The 20,821-nt window shown below is 35.3% G+C and overlaps 4 protein-coding genes across 6 annotated transcripts; 2 read left to right on the top strand and 2 right to left on the bottom strand.

Moving 5' to 3' along the window:
• The first annotated feature begins 166 nt into the window (after positions 1–166).
• On the top strand, positions 167–3,673 carry LOC102609411 (uncharacterized). 2 transcript variants are annotated; one of them, XR_371184.4, is made up of 5 exons: positions 167–727; positions 821–973; positions 1,074–1,279; positions 1,396–1,505; positions 3,245–3,359. XR_371184.4 is itself a non-coding variant. In XM_006483867.4 (4 exons), exons 1-4 carry the CDS (start codon positions 260–262, stop codon positions 3,450–3,452), a joined length of 1,035 nt encoding a protein of 344 aa, XP_006483930.1. In that variant the 5' UTR covers positions 168–259; the 3' UTR covers positions 3,453–3,673. The 2 variants fall into 2 exon arrangements, 1 of the variants encoding a protein (XP_006483930.1); XM_006483867.4 differs by lacking the exon at positions 1,396–1,505 and having other exon boundaries at positions 168–727; positions 3,245–3,673.
• Positions 3,674–4,565: 892 nt separating this feature from the next.
• LOC102609777 (60S ribosomal protein L27a-3) lies at positions 4,566–5,239 on the top strand. The gene has a single exon (XM_006483868.4). The coding sequence runs from the start codon at positions 4,651–4,653 to the stop codon at positions 5,089–5,091; it is 441 nt and encodes a 146-aa protein (XP_006483931.1). The 5' UTR covers positions 4,566–4,650; the 3' UTR covers positions 5,092–5,239.
• Positions 5,240–9,428: 4,189 nt separating this feature from the next.
• LOC102610091 (protein DETOXIFICATION 29-like) lies at positions 9,429–14,853 on the bottom strand. 2 transcript variants are annotated; one of them, XM_006483869.4, is made up of 8 exons: positions 14,323–14,853; positions 13,605–14,146; positions 13,364–13,450; positions 11,086–11,142; positions 10,751–10,989; positions 10,525–10,643; positions 9,923–10,009; positions 9,429–9,726 (listed from the first exon to the last, which is right to left on the bottom strand). In XM_006483869.4, exons 1-8 carry the CDS (start codon positions 14,683–14,685, stop codon positions 9,667–9,669), a joined length of 1,554 nt encoding a protein of 517 aa, XP_006483932.1. In that variant the 5' UTR covers positions 14,686–14,853; the 3' UTR covers positions 9,429–9,666. The 2 variants fall into 2 exon arrangements, with proteins under 2 accessions (XP_006483932.1, XP_015387489.1); XM_015532003.3 differs by having other exon boundaries at positions 13,605–14,160; positions 14,323–14,617.
• A 1,905-nt stretch (positions 14,854–16,758) lies between these two features.
• On the bottom strand, positions 16,759–20,821 carry LOC102610412 (protein DETOXIFICATION 29-like). The gene is made up of 8 exons (XM_006483870.4): positions 20,431–20,821; positions 19,758–20,299; positions 18,847–18,933; positions 17,988–18,044; positions 17,609–17,847; positions 17,388–17,506; positions 17,134–17,220; positions 16,759–17,003 (listed from the first exon to the last, which is right to left on the bottom strand). Exons 1-8 carry the CDS (start codon positions 20,761–20,763, stop codon positions 16,932–16,934), a joined length of 1,536 nt encoding a protein of 511 aa, XP_006483933.1. The 5' UTR covers positions 20,764–20,821; the 3' UTR covers positions 16,759–16,931.

Here is a 20,821-nt window from a genome sequence, read left to right as displayed (position 1 = left end):
CATATGCCGCCACAGTTCCCAAACACGACTCTCGTCTACATAGTGCCACGTTAACATAATTTCAGACAACTTTACCCTCGTTATTTTACGGCTTTTCAGTCATTTGAATTTTGAAGCAACCGCAAGGACACTTAAGTCTTTATGAACCATCATCGACAAGTAAATATCTTCACGACTGTGTTCCGTTAGCTGAACTCTCTGTCATTCATAAAATCATATTCATTCATTCAACCTCTTTCTCTCTCCCTTGACCACTACTATGGCCGTGGTTGTGGGAAATTTAGCTCTATTACTAGACGTGGCCTCCCCTCGGACGCTAATAACGGACCGTAAGTCTCGCCCGTTGGCTCTCGACGTCCTTTTGAACCTACCAAAGAGAGACCTGCACTTGAACTACTCTGCTTTAGCCAACAAGAGTTTGGACTCTGAGGGGGAGAGTTGGAACCACCGGGTAGTGACACGTGGCAAGGTGAATTCGAAGGTGAACGCTGTAGATTTCGACGCGGGTTCCAGCGATGAAGAGAATGGGAATGGGAATGGTGAAAAGGAGGAGTATGATTGGGAGAAAGAGATGAGAAGGAGAGTGAAAGAGATTGAAGAGATGAGAGAGTTAGAGAAGAAAGCTGAGGAATTGCAGAGTAAAGCGGAGGAGGATGACAGTGAAAGTGAAGCTAAAGAAGAGACTGAAGAAGAGAAGAGGATGAGAGTCAGAAGAGAACTCGAAAAGGTTTCTTCTTAATGAATCAACTCCTTTACGATTCTATTAATCGTCCGGTTAAATTCTTGATTTGTACTTTTATTTATTTATTTGTGAGAGCAGGTGGCTAAGGAACAGGCGGAGAGGAGAGCCACAGCCCAATTGATGTTCGAGTTGGGACAAAAGGCTTACGGTAAGGGCATGTACGGACGAGCCATCGAGTTTCTTGAAGGCGCTCTCACTATCATTCCCAGACCAACGTTTTTTGGTGGTGAGGTTGGTTAATACCCGATTAGTGTCTCTTTGATTGCAAATGGTGTTTCTCGGAAACTTTGAGCCATAGATTTCATAGGAAACGTTTGTATTTGGATTTTAGATACAAATATGGCTTGCTATGGCTTACGAGGCAAATAACCGCCACGCCGATTGCATTGCTCTTTATAAGCAACTGGAGAGTAATCACCCCAGTAAAAACATCCGGCGCCAAGCTGCTGACCTTCGATATATCTTGCAAGCGCCAAAGCTTAAGATATCTCAAGAAGAGATGGTTACGATTCCACTCATTGGTTCTAGTTATGACAGGTAATTTTGCTGCCTTGGTTCAATATTATACCTCGGTTTCCATTTTTGCTTGTGGTCTATGCTTTCATTTGTTTAATATTTAAAATGAGTAACCTTGTGGTCTTTGATTTAATTAGTTCAATGTCCGTCCATTGGAACATGCTGGGAAGTTGATCTGCCAGCTCATGTTATTCTACACTAACACAACAATTGGCTTAGTCGCATACAGACATAAGATGTCCTTGAGGTTTTTTGTTTTAACTTATCAATTCGTAATGTTCATTTGCTTCCTAGTTAATTGACTGCTGTAGCTTGAGTTAGAAACAGAACCATAGATTCATAATGACCAACTGCTCTTCTGTTTAATATTCTAGTTTGATCAACACGGTATGTTAGTCCAATGTTACTTAATTTGCTACCTTGATTGGCTTAGATTAATCAATGCCATAATTTCTTTCTCAGCAATGAATTTAGGAATGCAAAATTACCCGCAAACCCGGCCAAACCCACCTGCAAAAATCTGCCCGCCACGGGTAATTTTGTGGGTTATGTGCAGGTTTGTTATTTCAAACTTAAATCCACTGCAGGTTGCGGGTGGGTTTGGTATTGAGAAAAAATCCGCTGGGTACCAGCGTGGGTAGCAGCCAACCCGCATTCTTTATTTTAATTATTTATATTTTTTATTTTAATCACAAAAAATACATTAAAAAAATTTAATCATAAATATATTTAAGTTAAACTTTTTAATTCCTAAACCTAACTTATCTCACTGCAACATATATACAATAAGCTTTTAATAAGTAGAAATTTTATAATTTTTTATTACTAATATTTTATTTTACTTTAATTGATTTTGTTTGTTTTGCCTTAATGATAATTGTATGAAATCTAGTTGTTAATATTATTGATAATACTTGTATATTGATTCAAAGATGAAGTAAGGCATTGATATTAGTGATGATGATTTTCCTACAATAGAAATATTTTGTGTTAGATTAATATATTTTGTGTATTTTTTTAATGTTGAAATTTTAATTTCTTATTTACATTGATAAAATTTAGAATTGAATATTGTTTGCGGATTTTTGGGCTATTATTATATATTTATAGTTGGAATTATATAATTTAAGTTTGTATGTATTATTAAAAGTATTTTCTTACATTTGTGATTTTAAATGAGAAAACCTGCAAAAAATCCTCTACGGGTTGTGGGTGGATTTGGAAATTGTTAACTCACAGCGGACGGGTTTTTCAAAAAAAATTAAAACCGCTGCGGGTTGCGAGCAAATTTAATAATTTAAATTTTTTGCGGATGCGGGTTTCATAATGGCAAACCCACAGCGGGCGATGCCCATTGCCATCCATAGCCATGATTAGAGCGGTGGTACTAGGCCAGTGACTTGTTCCTTCTTTGTGGTTGTGATCAATGCTGTCTGTTTATAATTTAATCACTTAGAAAAGATAAAGAGTCTATGGGACCATTATGTGCATCTATTTTAGCTTTTGTTTATTGAAGTTGCCTACTGTTACCATGGAAAAAATTAGATAATTTATTGTCTCCCTTTTCTAGTTTTTGGCTGACCTACATCAAGCGTCCCAGGTTTTGTGAAATAAATATAGACAGCATTGTAATCTGAAATGATTTCTCATATCCATAATTGTCTACTTCATTTGAAGTGAGACCCTTCTTTATTTGACCTTATTTTTGCTGAAAAACAGACAACCTAGAAGGGATTAAAATGTAAATTTATGAGACAATAACCTATAATAATTCACTTGAAGCTCATAGTTTCAAATCCCTTCATGGTTCAGGTCCATATGTTTTTCTTTCAAGCTTTGCCGCCAGTTGTATTTTTATTGTTAACGCATACCATTATGGCCTCAAGAAAATGTACTTGCCAAATTCTCCAGGCTTCAATCCCCACTTGAGTGACTTAACTTACTACCACTAATGATTTACAGTTTATTTTTGTGCCATCATTACAGCTATGCAGCAACATGGAGTGATAAAAACAAGGACAGGGATCAGAGGGTAGGTGGATCAACAACCAACCAGCTTCCTTCCTCCAGAGACTTTTTGGGGGACTTTCTAGTGTGGCGACCTCCTGTCGGATTGGAGAAAAACCGTGCTTTCTGGGTAGGTTTGACATTGTGGTTTGGCTTGGTTGGAGCTGCCATCTTTCTTCAAAGATGAGTCACACATTCATCATATCCATATTGTAATTGTTTTCAGTAATGATGTGTGCAGTTGATTGTTTATATTGCCCCTGCGGCCGTGTATTATTCTTTCAGAGTTATTGTGAATTCATTATACTTGTATAATTTTATCGTATGAAGCAGAAAAAAATGTCTCTTGTTTCTGAACTGTTACGCTTGTACACGTCATCCTTGTGAAAAATTTGCTTGCTTACAATACATCCTTTAGCATTTTTGTTTTAGTTGCATCCATCCTTTCTTGTTTACAAAATCTTCGCATTACATCTTAGTTGTATGAGTGGTGTTATCTTCACTTCAAGCTTACGCAAAACAACTGTGATAAGGCTTCGGTTGCCATCGGGTAGCATTGTCAAACCCCGAATCATTGCATTACCAGAAGTTTTTGGAGATTCATCAGTGTTCCATACAAAGAGGCGCCGGATTTGGGGGCTATTCTAACGATGGGAGACCATTTTCACTTGGGCTGTATTCTAACGATTGAGGACCATTTTCACTTTCTTTCCAATTAATGATTCTGGTCTTGGAAAAGTGAAAAAATCCATTGGTGTTTACCAAGTCGGTGTGTCATCAAAAATGGTATTTAATTGAGGAACATAAAATTTGTAAAAGGTTATGCATTATTTGCGAAATTACGAATGGTTATATAAAATATCTGAGGAATAATATTTTTCATATTATATCTTTATAAAGCCCTACATTTAAACTATATTTTAGCTACCGTAGTTGCCAGTCTGTGTATGTTTACCAGGATTCTTCTCAAAAGGTTTAAGAGTTCGAATATGATAAGTAAAATTTTGAGTAAGTGTTTTTTATTACGGGTTTGAGGTGGGGAGGGAATTAAGTTGCCATTAGCTATGAATATTTTTCGAATTCTATAAAGTAAATTGAGGTGTACCGAGGGTAAGTCCCAAAAAAAATTGATACTAAGGCTATGTTACTCATTTATAATGAAATCATGACTTGGACATCAGCGAGCCATATTCACAGACCCATTAACGCACAATAGGCCCAACAAGAAGATCCAATCAAAAGCCCGTTAACACATCACAAACCATTGAGTCACAGCAAAACCCTAGCTTCTTCACGACCATATAAATCCCCGATCCCCCATCTCATCGTCTTACTGCTCTCCGCCACCTCAACACTGACCTAGCGACCTCTTAAGATCTGCCGAAATGACGACCCGCTTCAAGAAGAACAGGAAGAAGAGAGGCCACGTCAGCGCCGGTCATGGCCGTATCGGGAAACACAGAAAGCATCCTGGAGGTCGCGGTAACGCCGGAGGCATGCACCACCACAGAATCCTTTTCGACAAGTACCATCCGGGTTATTTTGGTAAAGTCGGTATGAGGTACTTCCACAAACTCCGCAACAAATTCCACTGCCCCATCGTCAACATCGACAAGCTCTGGTCCATGGTCCCACAAGATGTGAAAGCAAAGGCCAGCAAGGACAATGTTCCGATGATTGATGTCACTCAGTTCGGCTACTTTAAGGTTTTGGGCAAAGGTGTTTTGCCGGAGAACCAGCCCGTCGTTGTCAAGGCCAAGCTCGTTTCTAAGACCGCTGAGAAGAAGATCAAAGAGGCTGGTGGCGCTGTTGTGCTCACAGCTTAGGGTTATTTTGGTAACTCTCCCTTGTCTAGGGATTTTGTTTTATTCTGGGATCTGTTGAGACTTATTTAAATCACAATGTTTTTATCTTTTTTTTTGGGTATATCTCTCGCTTAATGATTAAATGTGACCTGAATCTCATTTTATTTGACTTCTTGGTGCATTTAAGCAGTTTTTTATAGTCCCTGATGTAGATTTTATTCTAGATGTTGTGTTGCTCTTCCTGATTGAGAATATGAGCTTGTTTGCCTTACGTGTGCCGGTTGCATAGGTTGGAGGTGGTTAAAATTATCTCACCATAGATGATGCTCTATAAAGGATTTCTGATTTCATGGAGCTGTGTTTGTTGTCCAATACTCAATGGCCCCTCGGTCTTGTTATACAGAGTCTGAAATGTGTTAACACTGGTAGGCCCAGCTTAGGATCTGATGCTAGCTGTTAGATGAATAGAATTTTCTTTGACCCATATGACTACTGTTTGACCTGAGCTTGATATATTACATTCGTGTTTCAGAGTTAAAATTCTTCAACTTGAGCTATGTCGACTAGCGTTTGTTGTGCTAATGTTATTACATTTTCTATTTATCTCTTGATTTTAGATTCCTATTTGCTGACTTCCATGTCTCATATTTCTTACATGGAGTTCACTTGGTGTCAACAATGTTCTACTTATACATATACCAGGGGTGTTGCTTAATGTTTCAGGCTTCATGTATTGCTTAGGATTCTAATTTCCAATTAGACATAAAGTAATCGTCTCTGAAATCTATTCTTGGCAGAATTAGATTGTCTATGAGATGGACTGGGTTTCGGCATTTAATGATTCATCATGATTCCCTATTGTGGCCAAAATCTATGGTTCTGTTTCATTGGACAAAGTGGTACTTTTAGGAATTATCTGCGCTGAAACTATCTCCACATATATGAATGGATATATGAATGGGATGGGAGTTTGAAACATGCTTGCCACCTTTAAAATAAATAAGTATTAAGTCTATGTTCTTTTGCTTACGAAGTCATTAACGGGAAAACAAAAGATTAAATTGAAAATATCTATGGATAATCATTGGAGTGTATATTGTTCTTGCCGCAGCTGGTAAGCTCTCCTCATGTCCGCCATGCCCTTATTTTTTTTGTTGGGCAAATAAATATTCGCTGGCCATTTTTTCTTGGGCAAATATTCACCGGCCACCTAATGCTTTGCATTTTATTAAAATTATAGAAAGAATTTTCTTTTGCAGTTTTCGACTTGAAGTTTAAAAAGTGTCATTTTTTCACTTTTCATTAATGCTATTAAAGGATTTAACGAGATATTGAAGAAAATGATTATTTTATCCCTAAATGTAAAAAAAAAAATCTTTACAAAAACAAATATGTCATTCACATTACAAATTTAGACCTATTTAGACTTAAGTAAAATTTAAATCTAAATTTCAGATGAATAAATGAACTCTACTTAAGTTTTTCATAACTAGTTTGATGTTGTTATTTTTTTATTGATGGAAACAAAGTATAATGTTCAAAGGTTTTTCATAATTGGTTTTATAGTTATTTTAAATGTATTTTGGATAATTATGATTGTTTTTATTTATTGTTTTTTAAGATTTGTTATCGTTTACGAAGATATGTTATTTAGGATGGATTATGTGAGTCGGGATTCTTTATTTATGTTGTCAATGAACTACAAATTAATTGGATTGCTTATTTTGTGGATTTTGTATCTTTAAATTAACAGATTTTATAAGTTTTTATTTTTTTATCATTTAGCTCGGATTAAGTAGTTTTTTTTTTTAATTTCTGGGGGCAAACTAATTATTTTGTTAGATTTGCCTTAATTAAAAAAAAAAAAAAAGGAAAGAAAGAAAAGTGATAGATTTTGTAAATTTCAAGGAAAAAAAATGGTGTGTTTTTGAAAAGGTGAAAAGGATCAGTTGGTCGGCCAAGGGAAGGCTGCAATCACAGAATACAGTTTAGTAAAGTCATACATATTCTGTAAGATGACTACCTTCCAATCTTTCTTCCATACCAGGAGTGAGATGTGGATTTAAGCACATAAAATATTATCAATCCTAGAGATTTGCCTCTCGAATCCAAATTGTCTTGAAAATCATGTAAAACATATCAAAACTCTGGATGAGCGTCCCTGATATCATTCAAGATCAATTAACTTTTTCATTACCAGCAAGTATAATCAGAATGGAGGGTGTTAGTGTGTTATCTTCCCCACCAAGTCGAGCTTGTAACCCCAAAAATAAGATACAAAGGAGCCCCCGGGAGATAATAAGAACTGACAATCACATAGGCTATAGTAGCTTGTCATCCAGCTCCAAGGCCAACTAGTTTTAACCTCCATGTAAGTAATGCTATCAATAGCACAGGGAAAAAGATTAGTATACGTATTTTGTAGTAATTAGCTTGTTCTTAATCTTAAACAAAACTAATCACTGCCCAAGATTTCCTAGACCAGATCAATGCAAGTTGCACAAAATTCCAAAGATCGAATAGACTTAGTCACAACTCAATCAGCCAAATAGAATTAACCAAGAAACAGAAACAAACAAGAACCAAAAGATTTACATGGTTCAGCAAAGCACAGAGTACTCAGCTTACATCCACAGGAGAAGTTTTTGACGAGCTTTATTGATTCACAAATGGAGATTAGTACAGAGCCTTATACTAGATTCTACAGAGAACAAGATGGCACTTTCTCTCCATCAGAACTCTCTCTACAAGACTCTCGAATCATTGCTGAACTAACCCTCATGAACAGCCTTTATACCCTGTTTCAGTAGCTTACTCGATTTCCAGATTGTTCAGTTTGTTGACACGTGGTTAACAAACTTAACTAACTGATTTCAGCCTCCAGCATGTGCTTCCTCACGTGGTTACTTAAGTTGCTCATTGAGACGCGCTACAGTCACGTCGTTTTGGTGGATTCGTTTTCTGTTGTAAGCAGCTGAGCAGCACGTGAGTTCCTAAAGCAGCTAAAGCTTTAAACGCTGTCGTATCTGGTAATCAACTTGATTCATTTGCCAGCTTCACATATTTAATTACTAGATAAAACAGGCTGAATATAATATATATATATATTTAATGAAAATGGAGATAGCCAAGAATGCCGTGATCTCCTTAACCAGAGCCTGGACTCGAGAGTCGCTGGAGAAAAAAGATGGATATTCGTTCCCTGTGATGATCAGAATGAGGGATAGGAGAAGTCCAGCAGTCAACGAATATGTTACGGCTAAACTTGGCTGATCTTGGGTGGGTGACCTGCCCCTAGTTCATTTGACATTTTCACACTACACATCTTCAAAGATTGAAACCATTATGAAATTTGTTCTTGAAATCTCTTTCGGTTCTGTAATTGGTAACTACCAAAAGAGAAATGGATCATGGTTAGTTTCTTCATCATACCTGGCGGCGGCTTATTCGTTCCTCTGCCTATCATGGTTTTCCAGCCTAAAATGTTCATGCTGCAAAATTTTAACATAATTAGTAACCAACCAAAAAAAAGATATGCATAGACCAATTTTAACATCAATGTGTATTGATCTTTTCATCAGCCGAAGCTCGAATGTGCCTGCCGCCTTTGATTGGTATCTCAGTTGTCTGTCCAGAAGTTGGCTGGTGAATATGTAAAAAGTACTAACATTAAAACTAAAGATGCAATGTTCATGGCGATCCATGACCCTTGCGTGTAAACTTCAAATGCTTCGCCCACTAAGAGTTTCGAGTGCGCGCCTTTCGCTTATGCATGTGTTCTTCAAGAAATTCAGGGACTTTAAATCATATTAATGTAATGTGTTAATAAATCACTAAAGCACTTAATGAGCATCCATTGCTGCCCATTTTAGTACTGAAACAAAAACAATTGAAACTAGAGGGGAAAAATAAAAGAACGTGCAGAAGTTCATAATAGTTAATTAGGATTTAGGCATGCATAATTGGGGAGGGACGTCGGGACAGCCGCACCAGCAAGGTTCCGGAACATGTTTGATTCCCTCAAGCAGCCTCTTAAGACATCTCGGAAGGCCGCTAATTGAAAGGGTTGTCCTCAGCATGTTGAGCAACGAAGGCACTCGCTCTTGCTGCTTACTATCCTCCATTAGTGATGACGGAGATGATGTATTGGCTGTGATCTTACTTGAATCCATAACATTTTGATGCGATACTGATTTTTTTTTTTTTTTCAAATACGATTAATAAAGCACTTCACCTAAACATTTTTCTTTTTAAGAAACCACGGGCCACGGAAACGGCAGCAGCGGGCTTCATAATGTTTTGGGTGTGCAGTAAAGACACAGCATAGCTTCAAGTATGAGACATTCCTAGCGCGGCAATTAATTTGAAATTAATCATGCATTAATACTTTATTTTTACCCGTGGGCCGTTAATTGAAAAATGATGAAAGAGCTCTCGAGGGCCTACGCTACTGGCCTTTAAATCATAAAACGAAGTTGAATTACAATCAGAATTCACTTCTAAATGGGATTGTTCGATTCCTTATATGCTTAGATCTTTCAATTTTTGTTAAAAAATTGAATAGCTTCACTGTACTTCCAAGATCTCTGTTTTCTTTTAGGTTTCATTTTCTGTATGCCCACCCCACTTCCTTATTCTGTCCCCAGCAACAGCAGCCTGCACATTGATGTTATTTAGAGATCTCAGTGAAGTAAACCCTTCTATAATATAACGAAGAATTTAATCAATTAATATATGATATGTGTAGTTGAATTTTATATAAAACTTTTCAAAATTTCTCCTATATAATACATGCCACTTCATTTGCTTATGCAGTCATAATCAAGAATCTTCCATACTTAAAATTACATACCTCTTTGTTCCAGTTGGTCTTATAGATTATCCCAAAAATTACACAAGTCTGCAAGATTGTCCCACACAGCATTCCGCACCAAATGCCCTGAGAAAAAAATAAATTAAAAAAAAAACATGTATATGACTGATATAAACTAACAATCTAGCTCGAATGTTTGGCTCATGGCCAATTGAAAAACAATCTTTAAGTCCTTTTTTCTCCCTTTGAATTTGTTACACTCTTTAGATATTACAAGTTGGAGTTTATTGATCGTGTGAATTAATCCATATATTTACAATATAGCCTAGAGGCCTATTTTTCATAATCTAGAAATTCTATACGAACTGTATGTGAGACCTAACCAAAATCTAAGAGGGAGATGTATTTCCTATCAATAATATTAAGTCCCCCGTCAAGAAATTAACTCCGACTAATTCTACTTTGTTGGAAGCCTCCGTCCATCATTAGTTTATTGCTTGATGAGTAATTAACTAGGTATATATTATAATCTGAATATTCAGTTGTCTTGTCTGTGGTGGTTCCCAATTTGAAGCATGAAAAAATATTCATTTAAAAAACAAAAAAGGAACAGAAAATAAGAAAAGGGCATGAAGAATCACCTTGACTTCCAAGCCAACCAAGTAACCCAATATGAGACCCAGGGGAATGCCAAAGAGATAGTAACACCCAATGTTTACGTATGCAACTGTAGCTTGCCACCCAGCTCCAATTGCCACTCCTACAGAGAAGTGATCGCACATTAAAGTATCGAAAATTCAAATAACGCAATATTGCTAATAGAGCAAATGTATGTAGAATGTATCAATTAATGCACTAGTTATTCACCCGAGAGGACCGGTTGGATATTGTTAATGACAATGCAGAGAGCCAGCAATGGTGTGAGATCAATAACAAGATCTATAACTTCCGGATCGCTTGAAAATAAGGCCGGGTACTGGTTCCTCGTGACGATCAGAATGAGGGAGAGGGTCAGACCGATGAGAAACGAAGAAAACACGGCCACCACTAACGAAAGTTTCGCAGTTCTTGGATGAGCTGCCCCTAATTCATTTGAAGTTCTCACACTGCACTTATTTTTCGGACTTAAATTAAATTAGTTAAATGAAATTTTTAGGTACGTAGGTAGAACCAGGAGATTGATCAATGAACTAATTACGTACCTTACAGCTGCATTCATTCCGATCGACACCATATTACTCCAGCCCAAAATGTTCATGCTGCATCCCAATGCAACAGTTCAAAGCCAAACAAAATGTCATAAAGGAGGACTCGTGAACAAAGCACCAGCTATATTAATGCAACTGCTAGTTAAAAAAAACAAACAAATTCTCGTTGTTTTGTGTTTCTAATATTCATACAAGTGATCCAGTGCAATTCCTAAAAAGGAAGTTCCCAACATTGCTTGGTCATTGGATTTCCATTTAACCGTGGTGGCAAGGGAGACGAATAAACAGACAACTACAATACCTCAAACAAATTGACTTGTCAACATTGTATCACTACACATTAGCAATTAACATGTTGGGGTCATAATGAAAAATAATAAACTCCAGAAACGTTGTAAATGATAAAAAAGAAAATCTGAGGGAGCTAAGCAATTAAATTTGTGTTTGAAAATAAAATATTAAATGAAGTCATGGTTCGAACTTTCTATCATTATTAAGAACTTTTCGGCTCCGCCTCGTTATTGATAATCCAAATTGGCGCTTGTTGACTGGATGTTAACTTCTTGTTGTTGTAACCAACGGTAATAACACCCACGAATCTCAATACGAGGCGCTCGTGTGAACAGTACGTATATGATCATCAATCAATAGAGCTTGCAAATCTGATCGCGTTATTGTCAGTTTCAATTTGTGCTAAACATGAACTATTTAGCATGTTAAAATATAAAAAGTTCAAACTCGATTTGAAAAATAAATGGATGGCTATTATTAATGTGTTTGATACATATTTAACACGATTAATATTAAATATTTTATACTTATTTTACTAAAAGTACACTCAAATAATAAATAATATTAATATTATAAAATGAACATGTCTACTAAAATATTACACAATTTCACTATTAAAATTTTAAATTTATCTGGAAATTTACAAGATGGAATACTCAGTGGCGGACAGGCAAACTTGGGAAAAAATCATTATACCCCTTATTTACCATCAATTATATACAATAATAGAGATTTCATTTTGATATCATACATGTCCCTAATACAATTATCCTTATATTTTCATTAATTTTATACTATAATAGAGTTTTTATTTTATTTTCAAATATGTCCTTAATTCAATTATGTTTTTTCTAATTGAAATTAGTGGCTTATTTTATAAAATGAGTAAATTATATATTTATTATATAGATTAAAAACATTAGGGGGTAAAATGTTATTACTTTAATTTATTTAAAAAATTTTAATTAAAAAAAAAGTATGTCAAGCTAATATAAAATTGTCACTAGTATTAAACTACTTTAAAAAACAACATATAGCAACAATTATCAACATTTTCATAAAATTTTTATCTGAATTTTGAGATTTTATTTATTAGTTACATTAACTAAGATAAAATTTGAATATTTTGAGAAGCTTTAATTTGATAGAAAAATCATCAACAACTGGTTCTTTAAAGAGAGTAAAACGCCTGGCATATAAACAACGACACCCAAATATATTTTTGTTGTGTTGAGTTTAGTTTATTATTGAAACTTTTAACTAATAATATTTTTATAATTTAAAAAGAGGAATAAATTTGAATTGTTTAATTTATTGAAACCTGGTAATTAAGTACTTGACTTCAAACATTAAAGTTTTACTTGCAATTTTTAATTGATTGTAATTACATGTATTCATTTATTTCAGCTTAAAATCCTTAAGTATTATATTAATCCTTATATAATCCTTGTATAATTACATTTTATTAGAGTCAGATTCCATAATTGTAAAATAGTGTTTTTATTTTTAATTGCCTTTATTTTCTACTCTTTTTATATAACTATTTTGTTTAAAGTACGTACTTATAGGGATAAATTTTTTTGTATCCCCCTTATTTGATGCACTTTTTTCTACTTATGAATTTTTATGTTCACTTTAAAATATAATTTTTTTTAATTTAGCCGGGGGTAATCCAAATTCATGGATTTGCCTCTAGGAATACTATATAAATGTTTATTCTTCACAAATAATCATGTCATTAAGTGGGTAAATGTGTCAAGAACTAAAATCCTAACCCATCAAGAAAAAAAAATTTGAGTTGATTAGGAAATAATTTATTTAATAAACGTGTCAAATTTGATAACTCAAACTTATTTATTCGTGTCAAATAACGTATCGTGTCAAAATTTGCTAGATTTATCAATCAGAATTGATAAAATATACCGAAAGATAGCAAAAACCTTGAATCTAAAATATAGGTAAATTAAGCATTTAAGCTTACCATATAGACAAGCCAGCAACAGAGAGTTTCGCATTCTTTAAATATCCCGCAAAAAGTATTAACGCCATAAAATACCATATCTCTACGCTGCACAAATTATGAAAATATATACTCAGAATTGAAACTTGAAACCCCAATAATTAGTATTAATTAATTTGTTTTATGGTTTATGAAAGGCTAATTAATTAATAATAAGATTAAATAATGTAAGCAGCGAAAAAGATTAATAGAATGGACTCACCAGAGCATAACCGCAGATGCTAGAGATAACCGAACAAAACTCCAGAGACTGTGAAAGGCCTTCCATGAAAAACCAGACCAAGTTGGACCACAGGCCCCGCTAAAAATATAAAGCAGTCGGGTGATGTCAATGAACCACCAGGATGCATTTAGAGCCACAGCCGCACCCACCAGGCCCAATCCCAGCTTCAGGATCAATAACCAACTCAAAATGGTGTGCAGTAGCAAGGCCACAGCTGCTATCACAGCCAATACCATGATCTTGCTCTGTGCCTGTAGAAACTTTACCATGGGGAAATTCAATGCGTAAGCAAATAGTTGAGGTATCATCCATGTGGCAAATGTTCCGGCTGCATTTGATATCTCCTGGGTTTGCCCAATTAGACTTAAAATTTGTTGCGCGAATATGTACATGAACATCAGCATTAAAGCTGTTGTGATGAGAATAATCCAAGATCTTTGCAAATACACCCCCATCATGTCGAGCTGTCCTGCTCCGTACGCTTGCCCGCATAAAGTCTCCAGTGCACTCCCCATGCCAAGCTGTATGTAGTACGCTAAGGCACGTTTTAATTAGATTATCTATAGTTCATTGATTAATTAATTAATTAATTAACCAATAACCTATAATTGAAGTTTGTACATGTGAAATATTAATGATTTAAAATATCTAGCTGATTCTTAAACATGCAGAATGAAGCAAGTAATTGATACTGTACCATGGCGCCGAATGAGAACCCGGCGATGACGGAGTTTTCGACGGAGACGGCAGCTAGGGCGAGGGTGCTGATGTGGCCGGAGAAGACTTGGGTGATGGCGCCGAGAGGGTATTGACATATGGTCATAAAGATGGCGGGACCGGCTAGGTACCATAGTTTCTTGCCTTCTTTTAAGAACTCTCTTGAGAAGTCACGGACACCGTTGATCGGAGGGATGTCATCAGTGCCGGCGGTGAAGACGGCGGTGCTTACTGCAGGGAGCGACTCCGGTACTAACAGATGGTTTTGGGGCTTTCGGTTTTGCTCTTGGTCTTCCTCTTCCAATAGGGGAGAGATGAGTGGCTGCTTGGCATTATTTTCCATCGCAGGAACACAAAGATTGACCCTTTCGGATTATGCTTTTTATCTATCTATAATCCTCACAAGTACGTATTTGAACTACGCCTATTTAACCCTGTATTCCGTAACTCAACTTGGTGGTAGTGCTAAGGTGGTCATCTCCACGTTACAAGATTCCAGGGGACTGAAAATTACATTTCCCAAAAATATGACTTATATTAAAGCCGCCGCTTAAACTGACAACTGATTGTTTATTACTACTTACTGTTGGACACATGCCTATCTCTTATCTTATTATAATAATAAAAAGCTGATCCATCAATAAAATAAATGCTGGTAGTGTTGGGGGGCACCCCGCTGATTGGACCTTTCTCCTGCTTTCCTTTTTTGGGTGAGTTTTTGTAGAGCACTGGATCAACGATCATCAATTATCTCATGTGAATCTTAAATAATTACTGACTATTGATTCGGTGCTCAACACAAGTTCAGCTGAGCACGGGATCCTGGTCCATCAAGACCAACAAATTGGCATTAGGATCCTTTTTATTTTTTTCTCCTTGTAATAATGATCGTGCTTACATTTGATAATAGAAAGGGTAGGGCACACTCAAAGAAATTTATTTATTAGTTTTCGTTAATTAAAGAATATATTCCACATCAATTTTTACACCCATAAATCCTTTAAAATCAAGAAGTATGGACTTTCATTACCTCAATAATAATTAAAAATCAAATTGCAATCTGCCACAAAAAAAGAAGAAGAAGAAGAAGAAGAAGAAGAAGATGCTCACTGGGTATTAGGTCTAGAGTGCTTTTATTTTTTATTTTTAAATGAAAGACAAAAAAATATGAGCACCTTTGCAACAATTTTAGTTTATTTTATTTGTTGAAAAATGTAAGTCTTACAAATATTTTGTCTTCAAAATAATTTAAAATAGTGTTCAATAAATTATTTTTTAAGACGTTAGATATAAAAAATTATATGTTAAATAATGAGTGTACTATATGGGTGTTTAAAGTAATTAAATTGTATTGGTTCATAAATAAATTGTCCTTAATAGTAACTAATATGATGAGTAATTTTATAATAAATTATTTTATTAGAAAATAACTAATTACTTATTTTATAATTTTATTCAGATTAATTTTTAAAGTGCAAATAACTTTGCCCTAATAGAAATATAGCATCAGACTAATACGTCTGATTAGGCACAAGACATATGTTCTCGTACAATCTCCTCACGAACTTGAGAGACGCTTGAGGAATTGTTACGTGGGTAATTATCTAAAAAATCCTTGGAGATTTTAAAAAATTACAATTTTTTTTATCAGTTTTAACACTAGTCACCAGTCACCACACGTAGTTTGGACAAAAAGTTTATAATGATTGTCGAGTCGCCTTTGCAATTAATCCAATAAATAGTTACGATAAATTATTTAGCACATGACACAATTTGATTTCATTGCGTCGTCGGGCCACTTTCATTTGGATGATTATAAACTAAAGAGATAAATGGGTTTATTTTATTTTACACTCGGATATTTCAACTATCATCTAGGTTCCTCCCAACTTTCTTAAAACATCAGTGTGGCCGATATTTTCCGTGAAACAAATGATTGATTCATGAAACATCAGTGTGTGGATGTATAAAAATTGAAATAATTAATCAATTAGCGTAAAACTGTAGAGTAGTTTTATGGATTTTTATTATTGATTCTGATTTAGTTTACATTAATTAGATGTATTTTTTATTTTATTGGTTTAATTTTATTTATTTCATTATTTTTCATATTTTAAAATGTGTGCGTGTTTTAAAATAAAGGTCGCGTTGATTCTTTCCAAAAACTTGCGGGAGACTAGAAGCTCGGATTGATAATTGCCACAGGCTCGGTGTTTTATAGCAATGCTCGAGAAGTAAATTATTTTTGAAGTAAATCAAGCGGATCTTTAGGCTATATATATATATATATATATATATATATTAAAATATCAGAGTTGAATTTTAAATGTAATTGTTTTGTTCCTAACAATGATAAGAATACTCACTCAACTTAAATCTCAATTCTTATATGTTACTCATTTATTAGATGTGAAACTTTATACTTTATAAAATTATTATTATACCATCTAATAAATGAATAGCTCATACGTTAATTGAGACTCAAGCAGAGAATCAATTATATGTTGAGATCCCTAATATTTTTTCTCAAAATTATTTCCAAATTGAAAAATGTTCAATTTCAGCAGTACCATGCTTCAAGGCCTTTGTTCATTTTTTATTGTCGGCATCATTTTCAGTATGTCCACCCCATAACCTAATTCTTTTTTCCGCAATCGAAGCCTGCATATATGTTACACAGATTAGATCTCAATTTAAGTAAATCTTTCCAAAACACACACATGTAATTATCAGCTTCACAAGATCACTCACTTGTGCAGTAATTAATAAGAATAATATTGCATATATATACCTCCTTATTCCAGTTGGTGCTATAAATCATCCCGAACAGTATAAGGGTTTGTAACACGGTTCCTGAGATCATCCCACACCAGATCCCCTAAAAACAATATTACCAATGACACCAAACAGATCATCAGAATCAACCAACATTTTGGCTTTGCAAGTCTGGCTGAAATCAATAGAAAAATTGTATGTATTTCTTTAGGGTGCCCGTGTAAATCCCCCCTTTTGGAAAACGAAAAAGAGGAAGAGTGAATTACGTACCTTGACTCCCAAGTCAACTTTGTAACCCAATATGAGACCAAGAGGAATGCCAAAGAGATAGTAACATCCAATGTTCACATAAGCAACCGCAGCTTGCCATCCAGCCCCAATGGCCACACCTACAGATCGATCACCCACCAAATACATATACAAGTAATAGTTATTCGTCATTGACGTGAAAATGAAGTACTAGTGGAAGAATTCACAAGTTAATTAATTACCAGAGAGAACAGGTTGAATATTGTTAATGACAATGCAGAGAGCCAGCAACGGTGTGAGATCAATAACAAGTTCTCTAACGTTTGCATCGTTTGAAAACAAGGACGGGTACTGGTTCTTTGTGATGATCAGTATGAGTGCAAGGACAAGGCCGATCAGAAACGAAGAGATTACAGCCACCACTAAAGAGAATTTTGCAGTCCTCGGATGAGCTGCCCCTAGTTCGTTTGAGACTCTCACACTGCATCATTCTCCATTCGTAGACAAATTAATTAATTAGAGCTGAATCGATTTAATAAATTCGTTGAAATTATGTGGGAGCTTAATTAATTAATTAATTAATGATGTGTGTTTTATGCATCTAATTAATTAATTGATTACCTGATAGCTGCATTCATTCCGATAGCCACCATAACGGTCCATCCCAATATGTTCATGCTGCAAACTCAAAGTTAATTTGTTAGGAATAGTTATTGTCATATCTAAAGGGCTTGGAAAGAGTTACCATAACCTTTGCACTTCTCATGTCCTGATCAAGTCTTAATTAAACATCAATAAAGTGATTTTTATAATGAATAAAATTAAGAATAAGTATCGTAATAAATGATAAAACATAAAATTCGAAGCAATTTTTTGGCATCTTAATTATATTATTTGACAAAAGCTAAGAAGGAAAGAAATATTATGTAAATTAAACTGTCCTAAAAATAAAAATAAAGAATAAAAAAAAAATCATTTGACATATCTCTCGCTGAAAGACTGAAATCTTGACTCAGTGTTTACATTTATTCTATATGTTTTCAGTTATTATTATTATTATTATTTGTTGCACTGTTCGGTGGCATTTTGCAGATGAAGATAGACTAAAAGAGAAAAAGGACGTGGCATCGTCTGGTCAAAGCGGACATTCAAATTCAACACGACAGTTTCTTTTACTGACAATTTTTTTTTTTTTTTTGAGGAACGATAGAGAGAGAATTGAACTCCATCTCATTATCTCAACCTCACAAATAAATAAAAAATTTAAGATATTTCAATGGATATCCTGAAAGTCTACACTGACGATAAGAATACTTCAAAAAGTACCACACTTCGAAGCAGAAAAATGTTTTTCATTTCTCTTGTCGTTATGCACTGATGAAAGTGCACCTTCGTACCAAAAAACACCGAACGAAAACAAACAGAAAACACTCTAATTAATAAATTAATATTGGCTTTCATAAAACAGAGAAAAGCTCACCAAATAGACAGAGCATCGACGGACAGTTCAGCGTTCTTTAGGTATCCCGCAAAGAGTATCAGCGCCATAAAGTACCATATTTCCAAGCTGAAAATAAATAAACCCAACTTAATCATAACATAATCCGCTGGGAGCATTAATAACAAACTAGTAAATATCAGATTAATTAGCTGGACATGAAAATGAGTTGACTCCTGTCTACACAGCTAGAGCAAGATTCGATTCGTAAAGCGACTGTCCTTTTTCACGGGGTGTTTTATAATATAATAGATGCCCATTGCCAGCCACGTTAGCAACAACTTTCAAATATTACATCTAGTTAAAAAACATATCTAAATCTAATCTACGACTACCAGGACCAAGAATCCAATGCAGCAATCTAATCTAATCTAATCTAATCTAATCTAAGCTAGTGCCTCTTTTTATTTTTTATTTTTCCTTTTTCTTTCTTGAAAATTAGTAATGTAATGTTGTGTCATATTACTATAATAACTTTTCACTGGAGAATTTATATCAATGGACAAAATATGTTATATATAGTTTTAGTTACAAAAATAAGTTCATGATTTACATTTTTCTTTATTTTTAATTTTAAATAAGTATATATGATGGCAGACTAATCGCCAGTAGATGTGCATATGTCGACACACAATCTTGTGTTCGAGTTAATTTCTTTTTTTTTTCTTTAATTTCCAAAAAAAAAACTCTAAAGTGTATATTGTAAAAAATAAAAATAAAAAAGTCTTTAGTACAAAAGTTTTTTAAAAAATAATTTTAAAAAAAAAAGTTAGATTATGCGTGCCTGCAGCCTACATATGCAGATGGACGCAATTTGAATTATTTTCTTCCCGGCTTCGGAAAAATGGTGTTTTTAAAAAGAGTAATTAGAAGAGAGAGATTCATATATGTACCAGAGCATGACTGCTGACGCAAGAGATAACCTAACAAATGCCCAGAGATTGTGAAAGGCCTTCCATGAAAATCCATTCCAAGCTCGACCACAAGTCCCGCTAAAAATGTAAAACATCTGCGCAAGGTCAATGAACCACCAAGACGCATTTAGCACCACAGCGGCGCCAACCAGACCCCACCCCAGCTCCAACATCAGCAACCAGCTAAGAAGTGTGTGGAGCACCAGGGCCGAGGCCGCTATAATAGCCATGACCATCATCTTGCTCTGGGCCTGTAAAAACTTTGCGATGGGGAAATTGACCGCATAAGCAAACAGCTGGGGTATCATCCATATGGACAAGGTTCCAGCTGCCTTTGATATGGACGGGGTCTGCCCTATCAGACTCAATAGTTGCTGCGCAAATATGTATATCAACATAAGGATTAAAGCTGTGGCGTTGAGAATGACCCACGATCTTTGCATATAGACCCCCAGCATGTCAAGCTGCCCTGCGCCGTACGCTTGCCCGCATAGTGTCTCCAGCGCACTCCCCATGCCCATCTGTACATTTTATTAATTTTATGTATCTCAAGTTTCATTCCTTTAACTTGTCAAAAGAGTAAATTTATAAATTCATTCATGCTTTAAAAGTTTTTTTTTTTTTTTGTAATTGATTGAATTTATATTTGTACCATGGCGCCGAATGAGAAGCCGGCGATGACGGAGTTCTCGACGGAGACGGCGGCAAGGGCGATGGTGCTGACGTGGCCGGAGAAGACTTGAGTGACGGCTCCCAGAGAGTATTGGCAGACGGAGGTGAAGATGGCGGGGCCAGCTAGGTACCATAATTTCTTGGATTCTTTGGAGAACTCTCTGAAGAAGTCAACGGCTCCGGTGATCGGAGGGATGTCATCGACTTCGGCGATGAATATGGCGGAAGAAGAGGTGTTGGTTAGGTTTTGGCCTTGGTCTTGGTCTTGGTCTCTAGTACTGAGAGAGAGCAGCGGCTGCTTACAGTTCTCCATTCACTGAATGCTGTGCCTGTAAAAACACCGAAAGCAAACTTTATTGTTGTCTCGTACC

The sequence above is a fragment of the Citrus sinensis genome, chromosome 4 (genome assembly GCF_022201045.2).
Source record: "Citrus sinensis cultivar Valencia sweet orange chromosome 4, DVS_A1.0, whole genome shotgun sequence".
Classification (NCBI taxonomy): domain Eukaryota; kingdom Viridiplantae; phylum Streptophyta; class Magnoliopsida; order Sapindales; family Rutaceae; genus Citrus; species Citrus sinensis.
This window is presented reverse-complemented; position numbering and strand designations above follow the sequence as displayed.